Below are 20,970 nucleotides of genomic sequence, written 5' to 3'. Positions count from 1 at the left end.
CCTGTTATTCGGCAGGTATGAGGTGCTCCAGTTTTGCTGGCTGCCTGCAGATAAAAGAGCCACAGCTGAGGAAATTCACCGCTTACTGACATACCTCAGGATGCAGGGTCAGAAAGAAATCGGAGACGACTTCGAGCAGCGGTGGAGCTCTCTTAAACCTAACCCTACCGCCCGCCAGACCACAGTCAGCCATTCGTCCTTCCCCATCCTAGAGCAGTTCGACGACGGACGGGAACCGGACGAGATGCTCACCGTGACCGAGACGAGCCACGGGCTCAGTTTTGAGTACGTCTGGGAAGCGGCCAAGCACGACCACTACGACAGCCACAACCGCTCCTCCATGGAAACCACCCTGAATTACCACAGCATGTTCTTTCCTGTGCCGCAGCAGGACATTCAGGCTCGTTTTCCCGACACGAGAGTCGAATCCGATCCAGGAAGAATACCAGGGACCTTGCCTGTCTTCGATGCCCGAGAGGGCAACTCCAGGAACGAGTACTACATTCAGTTAGAAGAGCACGACAGAAGTAAATTGGGTGCTGAAGGAGCCGCTGCGTCAGACCAGGAGCAGTACGTCGTCCTGCAGGACATCAGGCTAGACGAGTCTAGCACGGAAGCGGATTTCTTCCATCAGAGCATAGACTCTAAGGATTCTTTTCTACAGGACAGCCATATCTGGTCTTCAAGTGACCATGAGAGTCCTTATCATGCTGATATCTTTAGCGAGAACGACTTAAAGTCTGAGGAGGCGCATTCTTTTAGTCGTGGTTTGATGGAGCTTCCAGATTTTGGCTCAAACAGGAGCTGTTCCTTTAACGGTGACAGTGAGGGTACTCCTGTCGGGAATAGAGATACAGTAGGCGTGATGACGTTTCTTAACTCCGAAAAGCTGGTCGACAACTACCTGTTTCTCAGCGATAACAGGCTCATGAAGGGGAGTCGGAATTCGCAAGAATCAGACGTGCAGCAAGCAGGTTCATCACTAAATCCCTTTGATGTCGATGCCTCGAATGCATTCAGCTTCACCGACGACTCCTCGAAATCAGACGTTACCTCTACGCTGCTAAGGGATGAATTTTTGGACCTGGTGAGCCCAATTTTAAAAGATTTTTTATCACCTTTAAACGAAGGTAAAACCCTGGTGCCTTCAGACATCTTCTCAACGGAAGAAACCTGTAGCAACAAGACGCCCGAGATGAACGGCTCTCTTAATAGGGAAAACGCTGATTTGGATTCCTCGAAGGGTTGGATTTCGTCTACTTCTGAGTCTACCTCTGAGGTTACTGTTCAGGAAGCATGCAGTACCCATCAGTTTAGTGATAAAAGTGCCACCGCAGACGTTCTGCCCACAGACGACAAGCCGTCTGATCTTGAAGAAAGCCTCATAGTTTTGGAGAACGGCCAGCACTTCACCACAGGAACTGACTTTTCAGAGCCAGTAGATAAATCCGCGGAAGGAGTGGACAGCGGCATAACCGAAGGCTTGACGAGCAGTGACTCCATCACCGACATGCTCTCAGAAGGCGAGCTAAGCAGAAAAATGGACGACCATTCATTGCAAGACGACCTGGATCAACCGGAAGCCTTTTTGGACAACCATCTACCTGATATCATGACATCAGACTCTTGTTTGGACCAGATCAGTCAGGACAGCCTTCTGGAAGACAGTGTTTCATTCAGCATACCAGCTGTCGAGAAATCGGGAACACCCGAGACTCCTGATTCGTTAGATTTCCAGGATATGCATCGGGACTTGGGAACTGACAAATCGCAGCCGCCTTTGATAACTCATAAGCTCCAACCGCCGTACAAACCCGCAGATAGCGGGTACGAAACTGAGAACGTCGAGTCACCTGAGTGGAACTCTCAACCAGACTCGGAGGAGGCAAGGACTACAGAAGAGGCATCTGCGATCTCGCAGGGTCCTCCGGAAATCGTGGTGTCGGATGCGGACCTGGTACCTGACGTTCAGGAAAACGGAGGTGCTCAGCATCCAGAAGTTGGTGAAGCCCCAGCCGGTGGAAGCTATCGAGATTCGGCGTACTTTTCCGATAATGAAGAACTGGATAAGAAAAGCGATGACGTCAACGGAGGAACTCCTGCAGATGTCTTAGCTTGGGATGAGAGCTCTTCCGCAAGTGGGTCGACAGGAGGTGTTTCACTTCTACCAGATGTTAAAGAGTCTGACAATGGTGGTCAGCAAGACGAATCTCCTGATATTGATGACCTGTCCGGTGTCAAACCAGAGTTTGAACTCTCTCCAGAAGAGGACTGGGACGAAGTCAAGCCAGCGCCTGTCGATCGCTCTAGGAAAGAGCAGAAGTTCGAAACGTCCTCTGACCTACAAGATCTGATTCACCCCGCTCCGTTCTCCGGACCTCAAGAAGCAACACCCTCTACCTCGCAGACTCCGTCAGCGGACATTGTGGTCCATGCTAAGCTCGTAAGGACTTACGCTGGAGAAGTCCCCAAGAAAAAGGAGCCGGACATGGAAGGCCGATATCTCGGCAAGCTGGATGGAGCCGCGGTGACCGGTGGCTCGGAAGACGGCGCGGAGGCCGACGAAGAGGACGAGAACAGCGATGACTCGGACGAGGACATGCGCGCTTACAGACTGCACAGCTCCAGCTCCGAAAGCGAGGACGACGTGGTGCATCCGGTGCCCGTGATAGTCTCGGACAGTAGCCACAGCTGCAACCTCAAGAGCCTGCTCAAACCCAAGTCCCTTCAGATAGCCAAATCTACAGCAACGGAGGAAAGTAAGGAGACAGAAAACAGGAGATCGGTGTCCTTCTTCGATGATGTCACGGTTTACCTCTTTGACCAGGTAAGCCATCACTGTCTTAGTATGCAGTCTGTCAACAGTTGACTTGTTAGACCTTCAGGAATCCTACATCTAGGACCCAAATTTCTCCCCTTCTAATTAAACTCCCATTTAATCATAATCAGTTCCACTATTGCGATTCTCTTGCCGCTTGTACCACCCCCATACTGGCAGAGGAGAGCTGAGTTTTTTACTTCCCAGACAGCCGAGATTGAACGAATACCCCACTCCTAGTGCAGGTGCCTTAACCAGACAGAACAGGTATCCCCCCAGGCACTTCTTTTATGCTCCTCTGTAGATTGAAACCTTTTAACACTGAGCACTTGTTCGCACTTCATAAGCTTTTTGAGGACGTCAACTGAACTTGATCTGGGGTTAATCAGAGTTCCTTGTTTCTTGTTTGGATGATGTATTATTTTTACATGAGTGTGTAGACCTGTAGGTGTGAAGTACCTGTATGTTTTGGGGAATGCAAGGCCGGTGATAGAGCATGTGGGACAGTTGGATATGAAGAGATATAGCGTGCTTAATTACGCCTAGTTGGTTTTTACAGTAGATGCCCCCCACTCCACCTTTTCCACCCATTTCAGTTGAACCTAGTTGCCTCCTTGCTCCTACTGCCCCATAAACACAGGAGAGTCATAGACCTTCAAGCGCGTATTCCGATACTCGGGCTTCCACCGATGGCTTCCATTCAAATGGCTGGCTGGGGGTCTTACTGGTGCACTGCCATTCTTGATCAGCCTGGCGATAAAATGTGTGGGACAGTTGGATATGAAGAGATAAAGCGTGCTTTTAAAACGACATGTTAATTATGCCTAGCTGGTTTTTGCAGTAGATGCTACCCCCACCCCACCTTTTTCACCCATTTCAGTTGAACCTAGTTGCCACCTTGCCCCCAACACTGGACCATAAGTTGTCATGCACCCATTCTGACATTCGCAATGTCATCAACCGCTTCCTTTCACCTGCCAGGGGGGTCTCACAAGACTGCACTGCTATCCTCGATCAACCACTGGCCAGCAATGATCGTAATTGCAACAGCGGCGAGACATCCTTGCTTACCCGAATGTCTCCCCTTCCAATTAAACTCCTATTTAATCTCTTGCTGATTGTACCACCCGCATACTGGCAGATGAGAGCTGAGTCTATCATGCGCCCTCTCAGACCTGCACACATTTAACTGTGGCATTTTTTACCTCCCGGAGAGCCGAGATTCCGCGAATACCCCACTGCTAGTGCACGTATCACGTGTGAAGAGCCATGCACTGACATTCTCGATCAACCACCGGCCAGCAATTACCCTAATTGCAACAGTGATGAGGAATCCCTGCTCGGCCGTTGTCCCTCCCCCCATAGACACTTAGTTTATCATGTGTCCATGTAGGCACCTTAGTAGCTGGCTTTTAAACAGTGACAGTTTTTGATTATTATTTAATGTTTGATTGATTAATTTAGCACCCAAATTGTGTCTCTCTTCCCATCAGGAAACCCCAACAAAAGAACTTGGAGATCTCACGTTAGGCTCTAGCAGCCAGGTGTCCGAATTTAGCAGCCCAGTGACTTCCTCCAGCTACCTTAACAGGTTCACCAACTCGGAAAGTTCCACAGATGAAGAAGGTAATAACATCAAATGCAGCAATGTACACGTGTATGTAATATGTTCTCTCGTAGCGATTCCTTATGGTAAAATCAATCTGCTTTGCTGTCCAGGCGGTGCGTTCGAGTGGGATGACGACTTCTCTCCTGATCCCTCCTTCCTTTCAAAAGCAGCCGGCGACCACTCCGCAGGCAAAGCCGCAGCGTCCTCGCACTACTTCTCGCCACCCCCTGCATCTCGCACCTCTGAGTCGAGCTGGAGCTCCTCTACGTACTCCCGCTTCTCCATCTCTCCGGCTAGCATCGCCAGCTTCTCCCTCACTCACCTCACCGATTCTGACATCGAACAAGGAGGTCAGTCACTCGCACTGACAACCGTCAGTCTGCAGTCTATCGAGCTAGCACATCACTATGGAGTGTGTCGAGCCTTTTTAAGCTCGGCAGAGCCTGACCGTGCCGGGTGTCCACACAAACACAGTTGGCAATTTGGGGAGGTGGGGGGGGATCACACAGCTGAACATCAACACTAAGCAGATGCAATTCAGCATTCAGTATGTAGATTTTCAACAGAGCGCTAACTGAACATGCTAATCGTAATGATTAAAGATGCAGTCGCTATGTTAAAGCTCATCCTGACAACATTAGTGTGGTTATTATAAGATAAGCAGAGCTTCACCTTTATGCTGAAACATGATGCAAAATATCCACATCACTTATACATACCTGCACAATTATATACCCACCAAGATCCTATGTATAGTTATTTATTTGACATATTATTATACAGTACATACCTAGATATTCCCATCCTTATACTTATTATTTTTATGTACGTATATAGACCTTATACCATATACATCGATCAGCCATAACATTAAAACCACCTCCTTGTTTCTACACTCACTGTCCATTTTATCAGCTCCACTTACAATATAGAAGCACTTTGTTGTTCTACAATTACTGACTGTAGTCCATCTGTTTCTCTGCATGCTTTGTTAGCCCCCTTTCATGCTGTTCTTCAATGGTCAGGACTCTCCCAGGACCACCACAGAGCAGGTATTATTTGGGTGGTGGATCATTCTCAGCACTGCAGTGACACTGACATGGTGGTGGTGTGTTAGTGTGTATTGTGCTGGTATGAGTGGATCCCCAAGTTTTTAAACTCCCCAATGTCACTGCTGGACTTAGAATAGTCCACCAACAGCGCCACATGGACAGTGTCCTAGAAGATGACCAACTCAAACAGCAGCAATAGATGAGCGATTGTCTCTGACTTTACATCTACAAGGTGGACCAACTAGGTAGGAGTGTCTAATAGAGTGGACAGTGAGTGGACACGGTATTTAAAAACTCCAGCAGCGCTGCTGTGTCTGATCCACTCATACCAACGTAACACACACTAACACACCACCACCATGTCAGTGTCACTGCAGTGCTGAGAATGATCCACCATCTATATAATACCTGCTCTGTGGTGGTCCTGAGGGGGTCCTGACCATTAAAGAACAGGGTGAAAGCAGGCTAAAAAAGTATGTAGAGAAATAAATGCAAGCGCATTTCAAATCAGTGTTCTTACTCCTTACAGACTGTGAATCAATGACGAACAATGACTTTTGACCCCAGTAACAACATTTATGTGTTCGTATTAGTTGTCAGTGTGTTAACTTGCCGCCTTCTTGTCTTACCCAGGAAGCAGTGAAGATGGAGAAAAGGATTAAAGATGTATCAGAAGGAATTATAAAGTATTTGGGCTGAAGAACACATTTGTAAGTGCTGACGAGAATTAAGAAACTCGCTTCTCAGGCAACTTTGCTTTTTCTTTGAGGAGATACAGAAGAGCGCACAGTATGGAAGTCACCGTGGTCCTCTTGTACTACGACAGACCTCTGTGATCGGTTTGAACAGTGTTTTTCACCGTCTTATTGAAGGAACCCATTAAGCTTTACGTGCTTCAGGTTAAAGCGCTTCCTCAGTGTTCACTTGTCTGTTCTTTGTACACGCCTAGGTATTTTTTGGTGCATTTTTGTTGACGCTATCCCTGGACGTTCCGGAACTTTTGGTGGATCGTCGATCAGTAACTAAAACACTGAATTTTATTTGCTGTGTTCAGTCAGATGTGAAAATCTTTTAGCTTTAAACCAGAGGCAGCAGTGTTTCAAATCTACATGTTTAATGCAGACTCGCCTTTGTTCCTAAGACCACTCGTTAGTCTAGATTGAGGATTCGGAATAGCTTATGTTCTCGGGTCTGAAATGGAAAGCCCTCCACATTATTCAGACAGCATGAAATCTGTAGCTTGATCCATTGGTGGTATTGATTTTTCTCAGCTGTTTTTCCACATGTGGCCAGGAACACCCCCCTGTGCAAGGCTTATGCTTATAATGTCACTGATGAGCTTTATTGTTTATTAGAGGTATGAATCACCCAGTTCTAGATTTGCAAATTGCAAAGTCTTGGACAAAGTAGCATCTGGCGGGCGCTCAGTTGGCGCAGCGGTAAAACACGGTCAGTTCGAATCTCAGCTCTGCTACCGGCAGGCTGGGCGCCTACACAAACAACGATTGGCTTGTTCGCAGGGACGTGCCGGAAGGGATTCTTCATAACTGATGCAATTACGACCTCTGCTGGATCAGTGCGTGACTCTCCATGCGCGAGACCGATCCCCAGGTGAAAGGATGCAGTCGGCTACTGCACACGTGTTGGATGGGGTGTGTGTTAGTCACGACTCTCCTCAGTCAGAGTGCAGGTCAACGTCAGTAGAGAGGAAGCATAATGCAATTGGGTAATTGGGTACGACTAGATTGGGAGGATAATTGGGGGGGGGGGGGGATAGCACCTGGCAAAGTAGCATAAGACAAAATAAAACAACTAATCTAAATTAGTTAAATAATGGTTAAGAGCCACAATGCTGGTGACAGCAGTGCCAGGGTTGGGCTCACAAACACCAAACCCTGTGATGCATTAACGCTCCGTCCAAGGTATTCGCGCCTTGCGCCCAGTGTTTCCCGATGGATATGGACCTGCCACAGCATGGACCGGAATTAAACGGTTGATTTAAAATAAAGACCTTATATGTGACTTTTTTTCTTAGGAGACTGTGAATCATTCATCTTAAGGACCGGTGATTATACTGCAGGTTTAGGACTAGATCTAGGGTCTGACAATGATCTAATATGTGCAGTGAAGAGACTGGAGAAAGCCTGGAGGTAAAGAACACTTACTTAGCTCACTACATTCATAATTGAAATATGATTAATGAATCAAAATCGGTTAAGTACACCGATCAGCCGTAACTTTAAAACCCACATTGTCTATTTTATCAGCTCCACTTACCATATAGAAGCACTTTGTAGTTCTACAATTACTGACTGTAGTCCTTCTGTTTCTCTGCATGCTTTGTTAGCCCCCTTTCATGCTGTTCTTCAATGGTCAGGACCACCACAGAGCAGGTATTATTTAGGTGGTGGATCATTCTGAGCACCGCAGTGACACTGACATGGTGGTGGCAAGCCGTAGCCTAGTGGTTAAGGCACAGGACAAGAACCAGCAACCTTCGGATTACAAGTTCCACCACTGCTCGATTGCTGCTGTTGGGCCCTTGAGCAAGGCCCTTAACCCTCAGTTGCTCAGACTGTATACTGTAACTGTACTGTAAGTCGCTTTGGATAAAGGCGTCTGCTAAATGCTGAAAATGTAAGTGTAAATGTGTTAGTGTGTGTTGTGCTGGTATGAGTTGATCAGACACAGCAGCACTGATGAAGATTTTAAACACCTCAGTGTCACTGCTGGACTGAGAATAGTCCACCAACCAAAAGTATCCAGCCAGCAGCGCCCCGTGGGCAGCGTCCTGTGACCACTGATGAAGGTCTAGAACAGTAATAGACAGCGAGCAGCAGTAGATGAGAGATCTTCTCTGACTTTACATCTACAAGGTGGACCAACTAGGTAGGAGTGTCTAATAGAGTGGACAGTGAGTGGACACGGTATGCAAAAACTCCAGCAGCGCTGCTGTGTCTGATCCACTCATACCAGCACAACACACACTAACACACCACCACCATGTCAGTGTCACTGCAGTGCTGAGATTGATCCACCACCCAAATAATACCTGCTCTGTAGTGGTCCTGTGGGGGTCCTGACCATTACAGAACAGGGTGAAAGCAGGCTAAAACAGTATGTAGAAAAATAGATGGACTACAGTCAGTAATTGTAGAACTACAAAGTGCTTCTATATGGTAAGTGGAGCTGATAAAATGGACAGTTAGTGGTTTTAATGTTATGGCTGATCAGTGCATATGGTCTGTGCAGAAAGGTTGGTTAATTAAGTAAAGAAAATTATGGACGTATTAAATCAGGAGATCTTTGAGTACTGTAACGTTTATTTACGTTTTTATGCAAATTGATTCATTTTTTCATGATTCTACCCTGTATATTTTTCTTTCTCATTGCCTTCACTTAGAATATAAATTGTAAATAGTGTTAATAAAATGTTTTATGCGCAAGGACATTTGATAAGCTGTTAAAATGGGCCAAAACGATGCGTCTTTCGGTGTTGTAGCCTTAGATAGGAAACTTCTACCCCTTATTTTGTCGAATGGTCTCCCATTTACACTAAAGAGATGCTTAACACTAAATATATCAGTGTTTATTTTTCTTACTTCTGATTCACGTTAATAACCAATCACGACTTGGTATTTCCTTGGAAATGACGTATCCAAATATGGAACACGGAATAGAGAATCCGTGGCGTACACTCTTGATTGTTGATGACGTGTTGATGACGAATCTGAATTCGCTCTAGCAAGCTCGTGTTTCAGAACGGTTTTGTATTACCAGCACTATTTTACTGGATCTTTTATTTAAGGACACTGGTTTTATTCTACAGTATATGTGTTTGCTTAATCTTGCACATCTCGAAAGCAAAGCGTAACTTAATGTCAGAATTGTACGGACGATGATGTACATATACGTGTCGGGTTTTGTCTGTAAATTTGGAACGACGGTCGCTCTAGGTAACGTATCATTTTGTAATTTAAAGCCGAGGCGTGACGATACAGTTAAACGGGATCAGAACGACGAGGATAAAGTAATGTTCAATATTCCAGAGAATGCAGGCCATGTCTTTAAAGATGTACATTTTAAAAATTGTGATATTTCTACTTTATGGATGATCATGCTTAAGAGTAACTGAATGAACTGTTTCTAAATAATTCCACTGTTTATTATGGAAATAAATGAGAAGAAAAATGTCTCAATCATCTTAAACCTTTTCCATGCTGTTTAGTTTACTCACACACGATTTTATTATTATTATTTTTTTTTTTTACCACGTCCTTCAATTTTAATACTGATTGGTTTCAGATCCTTATCCAGAATTTATTAGAAGACAAGGAGAACATCAAGGAACACAAAACACTTTACAGAGCTGCTTTTATTTAACAGCGTTATCCCAAACGGCTTGGCGGGACAGAAGCCGGACAGTTTCTTTGCTCAGCTGTTGCCAGATATTGGCTTTTTTTCACGGTTATCATTTTCCCAGATGCTTTCTATGGTTAAAATTATTAGCACTGATCTTAGATGTTTGTATGGGTTCTTTCGTGACTTTATGGTTGTTTTTTAAAGGAAAAATTGTTAGGCTGCCCAATTCTGGAAAGATTAACCTCATTTTTCTATGTTTAGAGTTGATTGCTCTCACTGTGGTTCTGTTTAGTCACAAATTCTTAGTAATGGCTTTGTGAGGTGTAATAATTGAACAAAAGTTATAATGGATTCTGTTTATAAAATAATAATAATAAAATAATTAGAATAATAATATAAAATAATAATTAGAATAATAATTCTAATAACAATAAAATAAATAATAATAATAGTGATTATAATAATTCTAATAATAAAATAAATATTAATAATAATAGTGATTATAATAATTCTAATAACAATAAAATATTAATAATAGTGATTATAATAATTCTAATAATAAAATAAATATTAATAATAGTGATTATAATAATTTTAATAATAAAATAAATAATAATAGTGATTATAATAACTCTAATAATAAAATAAATAATAATAGTGATTATAATAATTCTAATAACAATAAAATAAATAATACTAGTGATTATAATAATTCTAATAACAATAAAATAAATAATACTAGTGATTATAATAATTCTAATAACAATAAAATAAATAATACTAGTGATTATAATAATTCTAATAACAATAAAATAAATAATACTAGTGATTATAATAATTCAATGATTGTAAATAACTGATGAATCCAAAAATAAAATCCCATTTCTGGAAATACAAGCCTTGTAATAGATTACTACATCTATAATGTGGATGCTAATAGGTAATAATACATGTGCACCTGTTCAGGAAATAAACACTAATTTTTTATTGTTCACTTCCAGTGTCTTTCACACACCCTAACATGAGTCAAAATTCCATGTTTTTATTTAGACCCAAATAAATGTAACAAAATGATTTTAACAGAATGGTAGACATTTACTGACCGTATCAGAAGCAAAATAAATGTAATTTTTTGATAGATGAAACAGATAAACCCCAATAAATAATAAGAAAAAAAATAACAGCAGTGGATCACATTCTACATCGTAAGAAAAAAAATAGTAGGACCATTTACCTAAAAGAGAAGGAAATTAAAAGACAATTCAGCCAAATAATAAATAGTGATGAGATATAGAAACTACTTGTCATTTGTCTCAAATGTAAACTAACATTCTGAAAGCATGTGGAACAAATAAATTCACCTTCAAACTTTCAACAATTATTAAGAGAGTAATTAGCAGCTTGGTGTTACTAATCAAATGTACAAGATGTACAAGAAGCTGATCAGAATTGTCACTACCTCTATCAAAGCAGATCTAATGGAGCACTAAGGTGTGAGTCTACATCATGTCAGGAAAAGGACATCAGACAGTGACCTCAGAGAAGAGATTGTTGCTTATCAACCGGAAAAGGATTATAAGGCCTTCTACAACCAATTGGAATTGGAATGTACAATTCTACAGTCAGAAAATTTGTTTCTTTTTCAAATAAAGAGCCAGTAAGACAAAAACCAGTTTAAAGATATGTTATATATATATACACACCGATAAGGCATAACATTATGACCACCTTCCTAATACCGTGTTGGTCCCCCTTTTGCTGCCAAAACAGCCCTGACACATCGAGGCATGGACTCCACTAGACCCCTGAAGGTGTGCTGTGGTATCTGGTATCAAGATGTTAGCAGCAGATCCTTTAACTCCTTTAAGTTGTGAGGTGGGGCCTCCATGGATCAGACTTGTTTGTCCAGCACATCCCACACATGCTCGAATGGATTGAGATCTGGGGAATTTCCTCGGACCACTTTTGATAGATACTGACCACTGGAGACCGGGAACAGCCCACATGAGCTGCAGTTTTGGAGATGCTCTGAACATTTTTCCTGCTTCTAACACATCAACTTGGAGGATAAAATGTTCACAAAACAAGACGATCCGTAAACGAACGTAAAAACGTTTACGTTATCGTTGCTAAAGGTGGTTCTACATGTGACTAAATGAATGAGTGTCATTTTGCTCCCCATCTGGCTTCTAAATCCTGGGGGGAAAAAATACAAACTTAATCTGGCTTGTTTTTTTTCCTCTTCCTTCCTTTCTTCTTATCTTTATTAAGGTTATTTGTTTACAGAAATTGGTGTGTACTACACAATTGTTATTTAGGCCCTGATAAACAATTAAAGGAGGGTGTTCTTACTTTATCCCATTACTATATTTTTTTTTGGCTGAATTGACTTAATAAATTAAAAAACAATGAAAGCAGGGTGTAATATTTTTTTCTATGCCTGCATATACTGTATAAAGTATAAAACACACACACACACACACACACACACAACCATACAGTATACTAGGAAGGCATGAAGTTAAACAGCCTGTGCATTCTGAGAGCTGGGTGAAGATGGATGAGGAGTTCTGCGGTTAAGGAGGTTCAGCAACCTGCAGTGTCTCCATTGATCTGCACAGGGCTTCTGCTGACCTGAGGACTGTGGGGGATGCTGCGCTGAGCCTCGGTGGCGTTTCCTCTTACCGACAGGTGCGTCCATCCTCCCTGTACCAAGCACAACCACATATCAAATCAGTTTAGACCGCATTTTAATGCATGCATGTCAGTAGTATTTGATCGTATCCAAAAGCTATAGCTTAACATGCTCTTATTTTCTGGCCATTTCCTTTGCTATTTTGCTAGCATAGGGCAGCACAGTGGCTCGGTGGGTAGCAACAAGTCCTGGGTTTGATTACCAGGTAGACCATGATCTCTGTGTCTGCGTGGGTTTCTTCTGGGAGCTCTGGGTTTCATCCCAGTCCAAAGAAATTCAAGTGAGGTGAATTGGAGATACACGCTAGCACACCAGAGCTGACATCTCAAACTCATTGGTTCGAATCTCAGCTCTGCTACCGACAGGCTGAGCGCCTACATGAACAAAGAGGGGATTCCTCATAACTGATGTAATTATGACCTCCGCTGGCTAATTGATGGAACAGATTCAGTTCTAGATACACCTCATATCATACAAATGCACTAAATAAGGATCTTAGGGACTTGGACGAGATGCCTTTAACTTCACTTTCAAACCCAAAGTCAAAGAAAAACAATTTGAATGGACCCTGATGCAGGGAAACCAATAGTAAAACTCACCCCAATCCCATAGTCCCAGGATAAGCCTTTAGGCTGCATGGGCTGCACTCCCAGCCTGTGGCACACAGTGCCCCAGCTTTCTGCAGGATGACTTGACACTTTATCAGCTATTATCCAAACCTAAAAGAAAGAGCAAATGTATATAGTTTTACAATGGACATTGTCTCAAAGCAACTTTACAGAATCCAGGACAGACAGACCAAAAATCTCTGTTGAGCAAGCAGAGGGTGACAGTGGCAAGTAAAAAAACCCCTTAAATTACAGGAAGAAACTCCATCCTTCTTGGGTGGCCTGGTGAATAATTGAAATGAATTAGACTTAAAATTAATTTAAACTAAAAGTTATAATTAAGCGAAAGAATAAACAAGCAATTAGAGTTCTGTATTATTCAGTCCAGTCTGTGATTAAGTCTGCAGTGAGTTCTGGACATTTTCGGTGCAACCCGCCAGGTTCCCATAATACCATTTATGACTTTGCCCTTTGTGCACAAAGCAAAGCGATGCGTTTAAACCAGAGGCTTGATTCTTGTGTGACTCCCTATAAGCTCACAGTGATGGAAATCTTGTTTGAATATAAACAGGGTGACCCTACTATAAAACAAATATCCTCTCAGCATAAGGTGTCAGTTTGGGTTTTCTGTTTGACAAAGGCAAAGGATTACTTTTTATTGTACTTACTTAGTAGTTGCAGTAAGAATAGCCTTATTTATCCGGGTGTAGAGACGTGGTCAGCTATAGAGTCATAATAACTAAGGTATTAAGAGGCCGTGCTACAAAATTAAATGTCTGTGTTGAACTTAGTACACCACCAAATTATTCATCATAGTTGCTGTTTGTGTATTTTCATCAAACATTTTACCCATCAATTATATAAAAAGTATAATAATAAAAGTAAAAAAACACACACCCCTTGCAACTGTATGTTAACTTTTTTAAAAATCTATACCATACCAAATACTGCCTGTACATGTGCTTGTAAAAGAAACCCATCAATCTTGATCATTTCTATAGATTTGCTATAGTTCTAGTTTTGTAAATAAAAACACACTTGGCTTGTGTTAGAATAAAAAAGGAAAGATTTCACACCTGATCCAGTGGTCCAACAGAGACCTTGCAGACATTGCCAGAAATAAGCTCCCAAGCGGAACCCTGAGGGTAACTGGGGGTCAGTCCTTGTCTGTACCACAAATTATCTGTGGAAGGAAAAAATAGATCAAAGAAATGATACTGGAATATATTATACAGTAATCCCTCCTCGATCGCGGGGGTTGCGTTCCAGATCCCCCCGCGAAAGGTGAAAATCCGCGAAGTAAAAACCATGTGTTTATATGGTTATTTTTATATATTTTAAGCCTTTATAAACCCTCCCACACTCTTATAAACATTTCCCGCACAGTTATACAGCATAAAGCGGAATCTAATGCTTCTCATCTTCGCTGAGCCAATCGGCACCCAGGATTCTTAACCGCGTGCTCTGATTGGGTAGCTTCTCAGCCATCTGCCAATAGCGTCCCGTGTATGAAATCAACTGGGCAAACCAACTGAGGAAGCACGTATCAGAAATAAAAAGACTCCTAGTCCGCAGAAATCCGCGAACCAGCGAAAAATCCGCGATTTATATTTAGATATGCTTGCATGTAAAATCCGCAATAGAGTGAAGCCGCGAAAGTCGAAGCGCGATATAGCGAGGGATTACTGTAGTCACAAGTTCTGATGAGTAGGTCACATCGGAGCATATGCTTCAATGGAAAGGATAAGACTTAAGATAAGATCTTACATTTTATGTAAAGGATGTAATGGTTTTAGACTTTTACGCCCTGTGTGCAATGCTGGTGAGGGGTGTTTGTTTATTAGGATTTTAACGTCATGTTTTACACCTTTGGTTACATTCATGACAGACTCATTGGTAGTGTCTCATTACACAAGATTCATCAGCTCACAAGGTCATATCGAACACAGTCATGGACAATTTTGTATCTCCAATTCACCTCACTTGTATGTCTTTGGACTGTGGGAGGAAACCGGAGCACCTGGAGGAAACCCACACAGGCACGGGGAGAACATGCCAACTCCACACAGAAAGGACCCGGACCATCCTACTTGGGGATCGAACCCAGGACCTTCTTGCTGTGAGGCGACAGTGCTCCCCACCTAGACGCCGTGCCGCCCTGGTGAGGGGTGTAATTACAGTTTTATTACAGGTGATAAAATATGTATAATAAATGAATAGCTTACTGTTTTCATCCACAGCATAAACAGAGGTCCTGCCCACAGACACCTGTCTGAGAGTCTGTCTGTTAGGAGAGGGGATGTGGTACCAGCATTCACCTGGAAAATTATGTTAAAAACACACTTTAGTAACACTCCATGTTAGTGATAGATAAGGTAAGTATTAACCTGGTTAACAAACAAGAAGTGCATTATTATTTTTTTATGCATTTTCTCCCCTTTTTCTCTTGACTTTTACCGTATCCAATCGATGTTAATCTCCGCCCTGGTTGAGGAGAGGACACACGCCCCCTCCGACACACCCTCTTTTTACCTGCACGAGGCGAGTTCATGTGCGGATCAGCTTTGTGTACGGAGAGCCACACCCTGATCGGCGCATTATCCCCCCGTCTCTGTGCAGGCACCATCAATCAGCCAGCAGAGGCCGTAATTGCATCAGTTATGAGGAATACCCCTCCGGCACCCACCCTGTATGAACACCAGGCAATCATTGTTCTTGTAGGCGCCCAGCCTGTCGGATAGCAGAGCTGACATTCGAAACGACGAGTTTGAAATATCAGCTCTGGTGTGCTAGCGTGTTTTACCACTGCGCCACCTGAGCGCCCGGAGTGAGTTCTTTAAGACAGCTTTAAAAAGATGATGTCTGGACTGAGTCCTACCTGCAGGGTTTTGGGCTGAAACTGAGCCGCGGTAGAAGACCGCACCGTCCCGGGCGATCGCCCACACCTGGTGTCCTCCTCCAATCGAGATGGATTTAAAGGGCTGATCTGTCCCTATATGGAGCCATGAAGTGCCCTGTAATACACACGAATCTACAAACCTTAAGAACTCTTGATTCTGCTTAGTAAGTTCAAGCCAAAAAATGGGTTGCAAAGGGGAAAAAAAAAAAAATTAAATAAACTGGTATTTTTTACTCTCTCTCCGATATTTTCCCCCAAATTTTCTTCCTTAATCAAGTCGTATCCAATTACCCTGATTGCATTACGCTTCACCTCTACCGATACAACCCTCCGCTGCTGACTGAGGAGCTTCAAGACTGACACACGCCCCCTCTGACACGTGTGCAGTAGTCGACTGTATCTGTTCACCTGCACGAGGCGAGTTCATATGCGGATCAGCCTTGTGTACGGAGAGCCACACCCTGATCAGCATTATTCCTCGACTCTGTACAGACGCCATCAATCCGCCAGCAGAGGTCGTAATTGCATCAGTTATGATGAGTCCCTATGTGGCTCCCCACCCAGTATGGACAACAGTCAATCGTTGTTCATGTAGACACCCAGCCCACAAATCGTGGTATAGAATATTAGTGTCCTCACCGCCGGATTCTGTGCAGTGGCCTCCAGACGACACAACACGTCTCCTTTCTCGCTGATGGCCCACACTGGTACCTGCTCCAGGCTGCTCTGTGCCAGACAGGGCAGGATAGTAACGTCAATCACAGGAATGGGCGGAACTTTTTGCCAGGGACCTGCCAAAGTAATCTTACACTTCCTGAGGAGCAGAAGAAGCAAATGTGCTTTTAATTCAACAGGCTCGAATTTCACACTTAAAACACACTTAGAAAGGATGGTTTTGTTTTACCTGACCCATCGTCTTCGTCTCACGAAATCCTTCATGGTCTTATAACCATGAAATGTCCTGTATAATACGGACACATGAAATTTAGGTCATATTAGACAATCATGTATTTAGGCATGTGGAACGTAGGGCTTAATAACAATTGTGTAGCTCTGACCGACTTCTACAGTCGAACAAATAAAAACAAAAGGAATTTAATATGCCACCATACCCCCAAAGAAGGCAACAACATGTAGAAACCAGGTGAAAAAAATAAATACACCCTATAATGCAATATCAGAAAACCCAGTGAGAGTTCCCGGGTTCAAATCCCGGACGAGCCCCCACCGTAAATGTTACGACCCAGTCTAGGGGGACGACCCAGTCTTATTTTAAACACATTATAAGGAGAACCAATTCATGAGTTGAAGGTAAAAGAAGAGGACATCCACCAGCAATATGGATGTACGATCAGAAGAACAATGAACAAGCCATTAAGAAGCCTACAATGCTCAGGTGGTGCAGTAATAAAACACGCACCACACCAGAGCTGACACCTCAAAGTCGTTGGTTCGAATCTCATCTCTACCGGCAGGCTGAGCGCCTACACGAACAACGATTGGCTTGTTGTTTCTCATAACCGATAAGGAATGAAGCAATTACGACCTCTGCTGGCTTATTCATGGCGCCTCCCCAATGCCCAGGGATAATGTATGATCAGGACAAAGCTGATCCACATATGAACTCGCCTCATGCAGATAAAAAGATGCCGTCGGAGGGGCAGTGCGTTAGTCACGGCTCACCTCGGTCAGAGTGGAGGTCAGCATCAGTAATGCAATCAGGTAATTGGATACGACTAGATTGGGAGTCGCCAGGAGTCAGGATCTACTTGATGGCACTTGATTTCAGTTTATTTGTCTCACAAATATTTTGGTATAAAGTTAAGTTCATTGGTGCCTCAATGATGTTAACTTTCTCAGGTCCTGTTCTGCAAAACAAGCCCAAATCTTCACCCAATCCAACCAATTACAGTGGTTTTCACACTAATCTTGTGCATTTGATTAGTAACACCTGGCTGCTAATTACTCTCTCAATGATTGTACAGGTAGAAAGGATGTACTTATTGCAAAAAGGCATACACTGGAAAATCTGCAGCATACTGCCACCCCTCTTTATCAGTCCCTCCTGGAGTGCTGTAGTCTACAGCCCAGTCGGATACCTGTACAGATGGTCACAAGATATACACAATAAGTGATGAGTGACCATTGTGTAACACTGTTGCATGGTTGTGAATCATAAATAAAGCATTTTAAAAAGCACGGATTCGAATCAGTGCATCAGTCTTAATATTTATGACATGGCAAAACAATTTAAAACATTGAGTATATGGCAAATGTTGGACAGTAGAGTCACAGCAGTTGGGTATGGCATCAGTCTGACACACTAGCACACCACTGTGGAGCGTATATATATATATATATACTGTATATACAGGTCCTTCTCAAAAAATTAGCATATTGTGATAAAGTTCATTATTTTCCATAATGTAATGATACAAATTAAACTTTCATATATTTTAGATTCATTGCACACCAACTGAAATATTTCAGGTCTTTTATTGTTTTAATACTGATGATTTTGGCATACAGCTCATGAAAACCCAAAATTCCTATCTCAAAAAATTAGCATATCATGAAAAGGTTCTCTAAACGAGCTATTAACCTAATCATCTGAATCAACGAATTAACTCTAAACACCTGCAAAAGATTCCTGAGGCTTTTAAAAACTCCCAGCCTGGTTCATTACTCAAAACTGCAATCATGGGTAAGACTGCCGACCTGACTGCTGTCCAGAAGGCCATCATTGACACCCTCAAGCAAGAGGGTAAGACACAGAAAGAAATTTCTGAACGAATAGGCTGTTCCCAGAGTGCTGTATCAAGGCACCTCAGTGGGAAGTCTGTGGGAAGGAAAAAGTGTGGCAGAAAACGCTGCACAACGAGAAGAGGTGACCGGACCCTGAGGAAGATTGTGGAGAAGGGCCGATTCCAGACCTTGGGGGACCTGCGGAAGCAGTGGACTGAGTCTGGAGTAGAAACATCCAGAGCCACCGTGCACAGGCGTGTGCAGGAAATGGGCTACAGGTGCCGCATTCCCCAGGTCAAGCCACTTTTGAACCAGAAACAGCGGCAGAAGCGCCTGACCTGGGCTACAGAGAAGCAGCACTGGACTGTTGCTCAGTGGTCCAAAGTACTGTTTTCGGATGAAAGCAAATTTTGCATGTCATTCGGAAATCAAGGTGCCAGAGTCTGGAGGAAGACTAAGTACCCACAGTCAGTGATGGTCTGGGGTGCCATGTCAGCTGCTGGTGTTGGTCCACTGTGTTTTATCAAGGGCAGGGTCAATGCAGCTAGCTATCAGGAGATTTTGGAGCACTTCATGCTTCCATCTGCTGAAAAGCTTTATGGAGATGAAGATTTCATTTTTCAGCACGACCTGGCACCTGCTCACAGTGCCAAAACCACTGGTGAATGGTTTACTGACCATGGTATTACTGTGCTCAATTGGCCTGCCAACTCTCCTGACCTGAACCCCATAGAGAATCTGTGGGATATTGTGAAGAGAAAGTTGAGAGACACAAGACCCAACACTCTGGATGAGCTTAAGGCCGCTATCGAAGCATCCTGGGCCTCCATAACACCTCAGCAGTGCCACAGGCTGATTGCCTTCTTGCCACACCGCATTGAAGCAGTCATTTCTGCAAAAGGATTCCCGACCAAGTATTGAGTGCATAACTGAACATAATTATTTGAAGGTTGACTTTTTTTGTATTAAAAACACTTTTCTTTTATTGGTCGGATGAAATATGCTAATTTTTTGAGATAGGAATTTTGGGTTTTCATGAGCTGTATGCCAAAATCATCAGTATTAAAACAATAAAAGACCTGAAATATTTCAGTTGGTGTGCAATGAATCTAAAATATATGAAAGTAAAATTTTTATCATTACATTATGGAAAATAATGAACTTTATCACAATATGCTAATTTTTTGAGAAGGACCTGTATATATATATATATATATATATATATATATATATATATATATATATATATATATGGGTCATGGCGGTCATGCTGTTTACTCTGCTTACGCACGACTGTACAGCAATGCACAGCTCGAATTCCATCGTTAAGTTTGCAGACGACACAACTGTGGTGGGACTCATCAGCAACAACAATGAGTCAGCGTACAGAGAGGAGATACAACATCTAACGGACTGGTGCCAAGTCAACAACCTGTCTCTGAACGTGGATAAAACCAAAGAGATGGTCATTGACTTTAGAAAGACACTAAGGGACCACTCCCCACTGCACATCGACGGCTCATCTGTTGAGATCGTCAAGAGCACCAAATTTCTCGGTGTTCATCTGGAGGAGAATCTCACCTGGACCCTCAACACCAGTTCCATCAGCAAGAAAGCCCAGCAGCGTCTCTACTTTTTGAGAAGACTGAGGAAAGCTCATCTGCCACCCCCCATTCTCACCACGTTCTACAGAGGAACAATCGAGAGCATCCTGAGCGGCTGCATCACTGTCTGGTTCGGAAATTGTACTGCGTCGGACCGCAGGACTCTACAGCGAGTAGTGAGGACAGCTGAAAAGATCATCGGGGTCGCTCTTCCATCTCTCACGGACATTTTTAACACCCGCTGCATCCGCAAAGCTCTCAGCATTGTAGACGATCCAACCCATCCATCACATGGACTTTTTACTCTGCTCCCGTCTGGGAGACGATACCGCAGCATCCGGACCAACACAACCAGACTGTGTAACAGTTTTATCCCTCAGGCAATCAGACTCCTCAACTCAGTACTGTAACAATTTCAATTTTCTGCTGCCACACACTGAACTGTATTGACTATGTTACTTGCATTTTTTGCACACCTCCTGGAACTGCACAAGTAATTTCTGCACCTTACTTGTATTTTTGCACCTTATTTACTTTTTAGGCACCTTATCGGCATTGCCAATTTTTACGCTGCTAAT

At 43.1% G+C, this 20,970-nt stretch overlaps 2 protein-coding genes across 5 annotated transcripts in view; one reads left to right on the top strand and one right to left on the bottom strand.

The window, feature by feature from the left end:
* Nucleotides 1-11,491, top strand: part of lmtk2 (lemur tyrosine kinase 2) — a 59,968-nt gene extending 48,477 nt beyond the window's left edge. The window contains exons 11-16 of one of the 4 annotated variants that reach the window (XR_010007321.1): nt 16-2,827; nt 4,312-4,444; nt 4,538-4,777; nt 6,113-6,189; nt 7,515-7,629; nt 11,312-11,491. Coding sequence is in view for 2 of the 4 variants with exons in the window: in XM_062984828.1 (XP_062840898.1) it covers nt 16-2,827; nt 4,312-4,444; nt 4,538-4,953 (3,361 nt within the window). In the remaining 2 variants the exon portion in view is untranslated. Of the gene's footprint in view, nt 1-15; nt 2,828-4,311; nt 4,445-4,537; nt 5,025-6,112; nt 6,190-7,514; nt 7,746-9,784; nt 9,971-11,311 lie in introns of those variants that run through there. The other 3 variants (XR_010007320.1, XM_062984829.1, XM_062984828.1) reach the window with 3 other exon arrangements.
* Nucleotides 11,492-12,345: 854 nt separating this feature from the next.
* tecpr1b (tectonin beta-propeller repeat containing 1b) overlaps nt 12,346-20,970 on the bottom strand; it is a 28,102-nt gene continuing 19,477 nt past the window's right edge. The window contains exons 18-25 of the mRNA XM_063018742.1: nt 18,063-18,142; nt 16,948-17,004; nt 16,683-16,857; nt 16,023-16,158; nt 15,370-15,462; nt 14,221-14,327; nt 13,136-13,255; nt 12,346-12,547 (exon numbers count right to left, since the gene is read on the bottom strand). Coding sequence (XP_062874812.1) covers nt 12,428-12,547; nt 13,136-13,255; nt 14,221-14,327; nt 15,370-15,462; nt 16,023-16,158; nt 16,683-16,857; nt 16,948-17,004; nt 18,063-18,142 — 888 coding nt within the window. The 3' untranslated portion in view covers nt 12,346-12,427. The remainder of the gene's footprint in view (nt 12,548-13,135; nt 13,256-14,220; nt 14,328-15,369; nt 15,463-16,022; nt 16,159-16,682; nt 16,858-16,947; nt 17,005-18,062; nt 18,143-20,970) is intronic.

This window comes from Trichomycterus rosablanca, chromosome 22, assembly GCF_030014385.1.
Source record: "Trichomycterus rosablanca isolate fTriRos1 chromosome 22, fTriRos1.hap1, whole genome shotgun sequence".
In the NCBI taxonomy this organism is placed as follows: domain Eukaryota; kingdom Metazoa; phylum Chordata; class Actinopteri; order Siluriformes; family Trichomycteridae; genus Trichomycterus; species Trichomycterus rosablanca.
The sequence above is the reverse complement of the archived record's forward strand: the minus strand, read 5'-3'. Positions and strand labels throughout refer to the sequence as shown.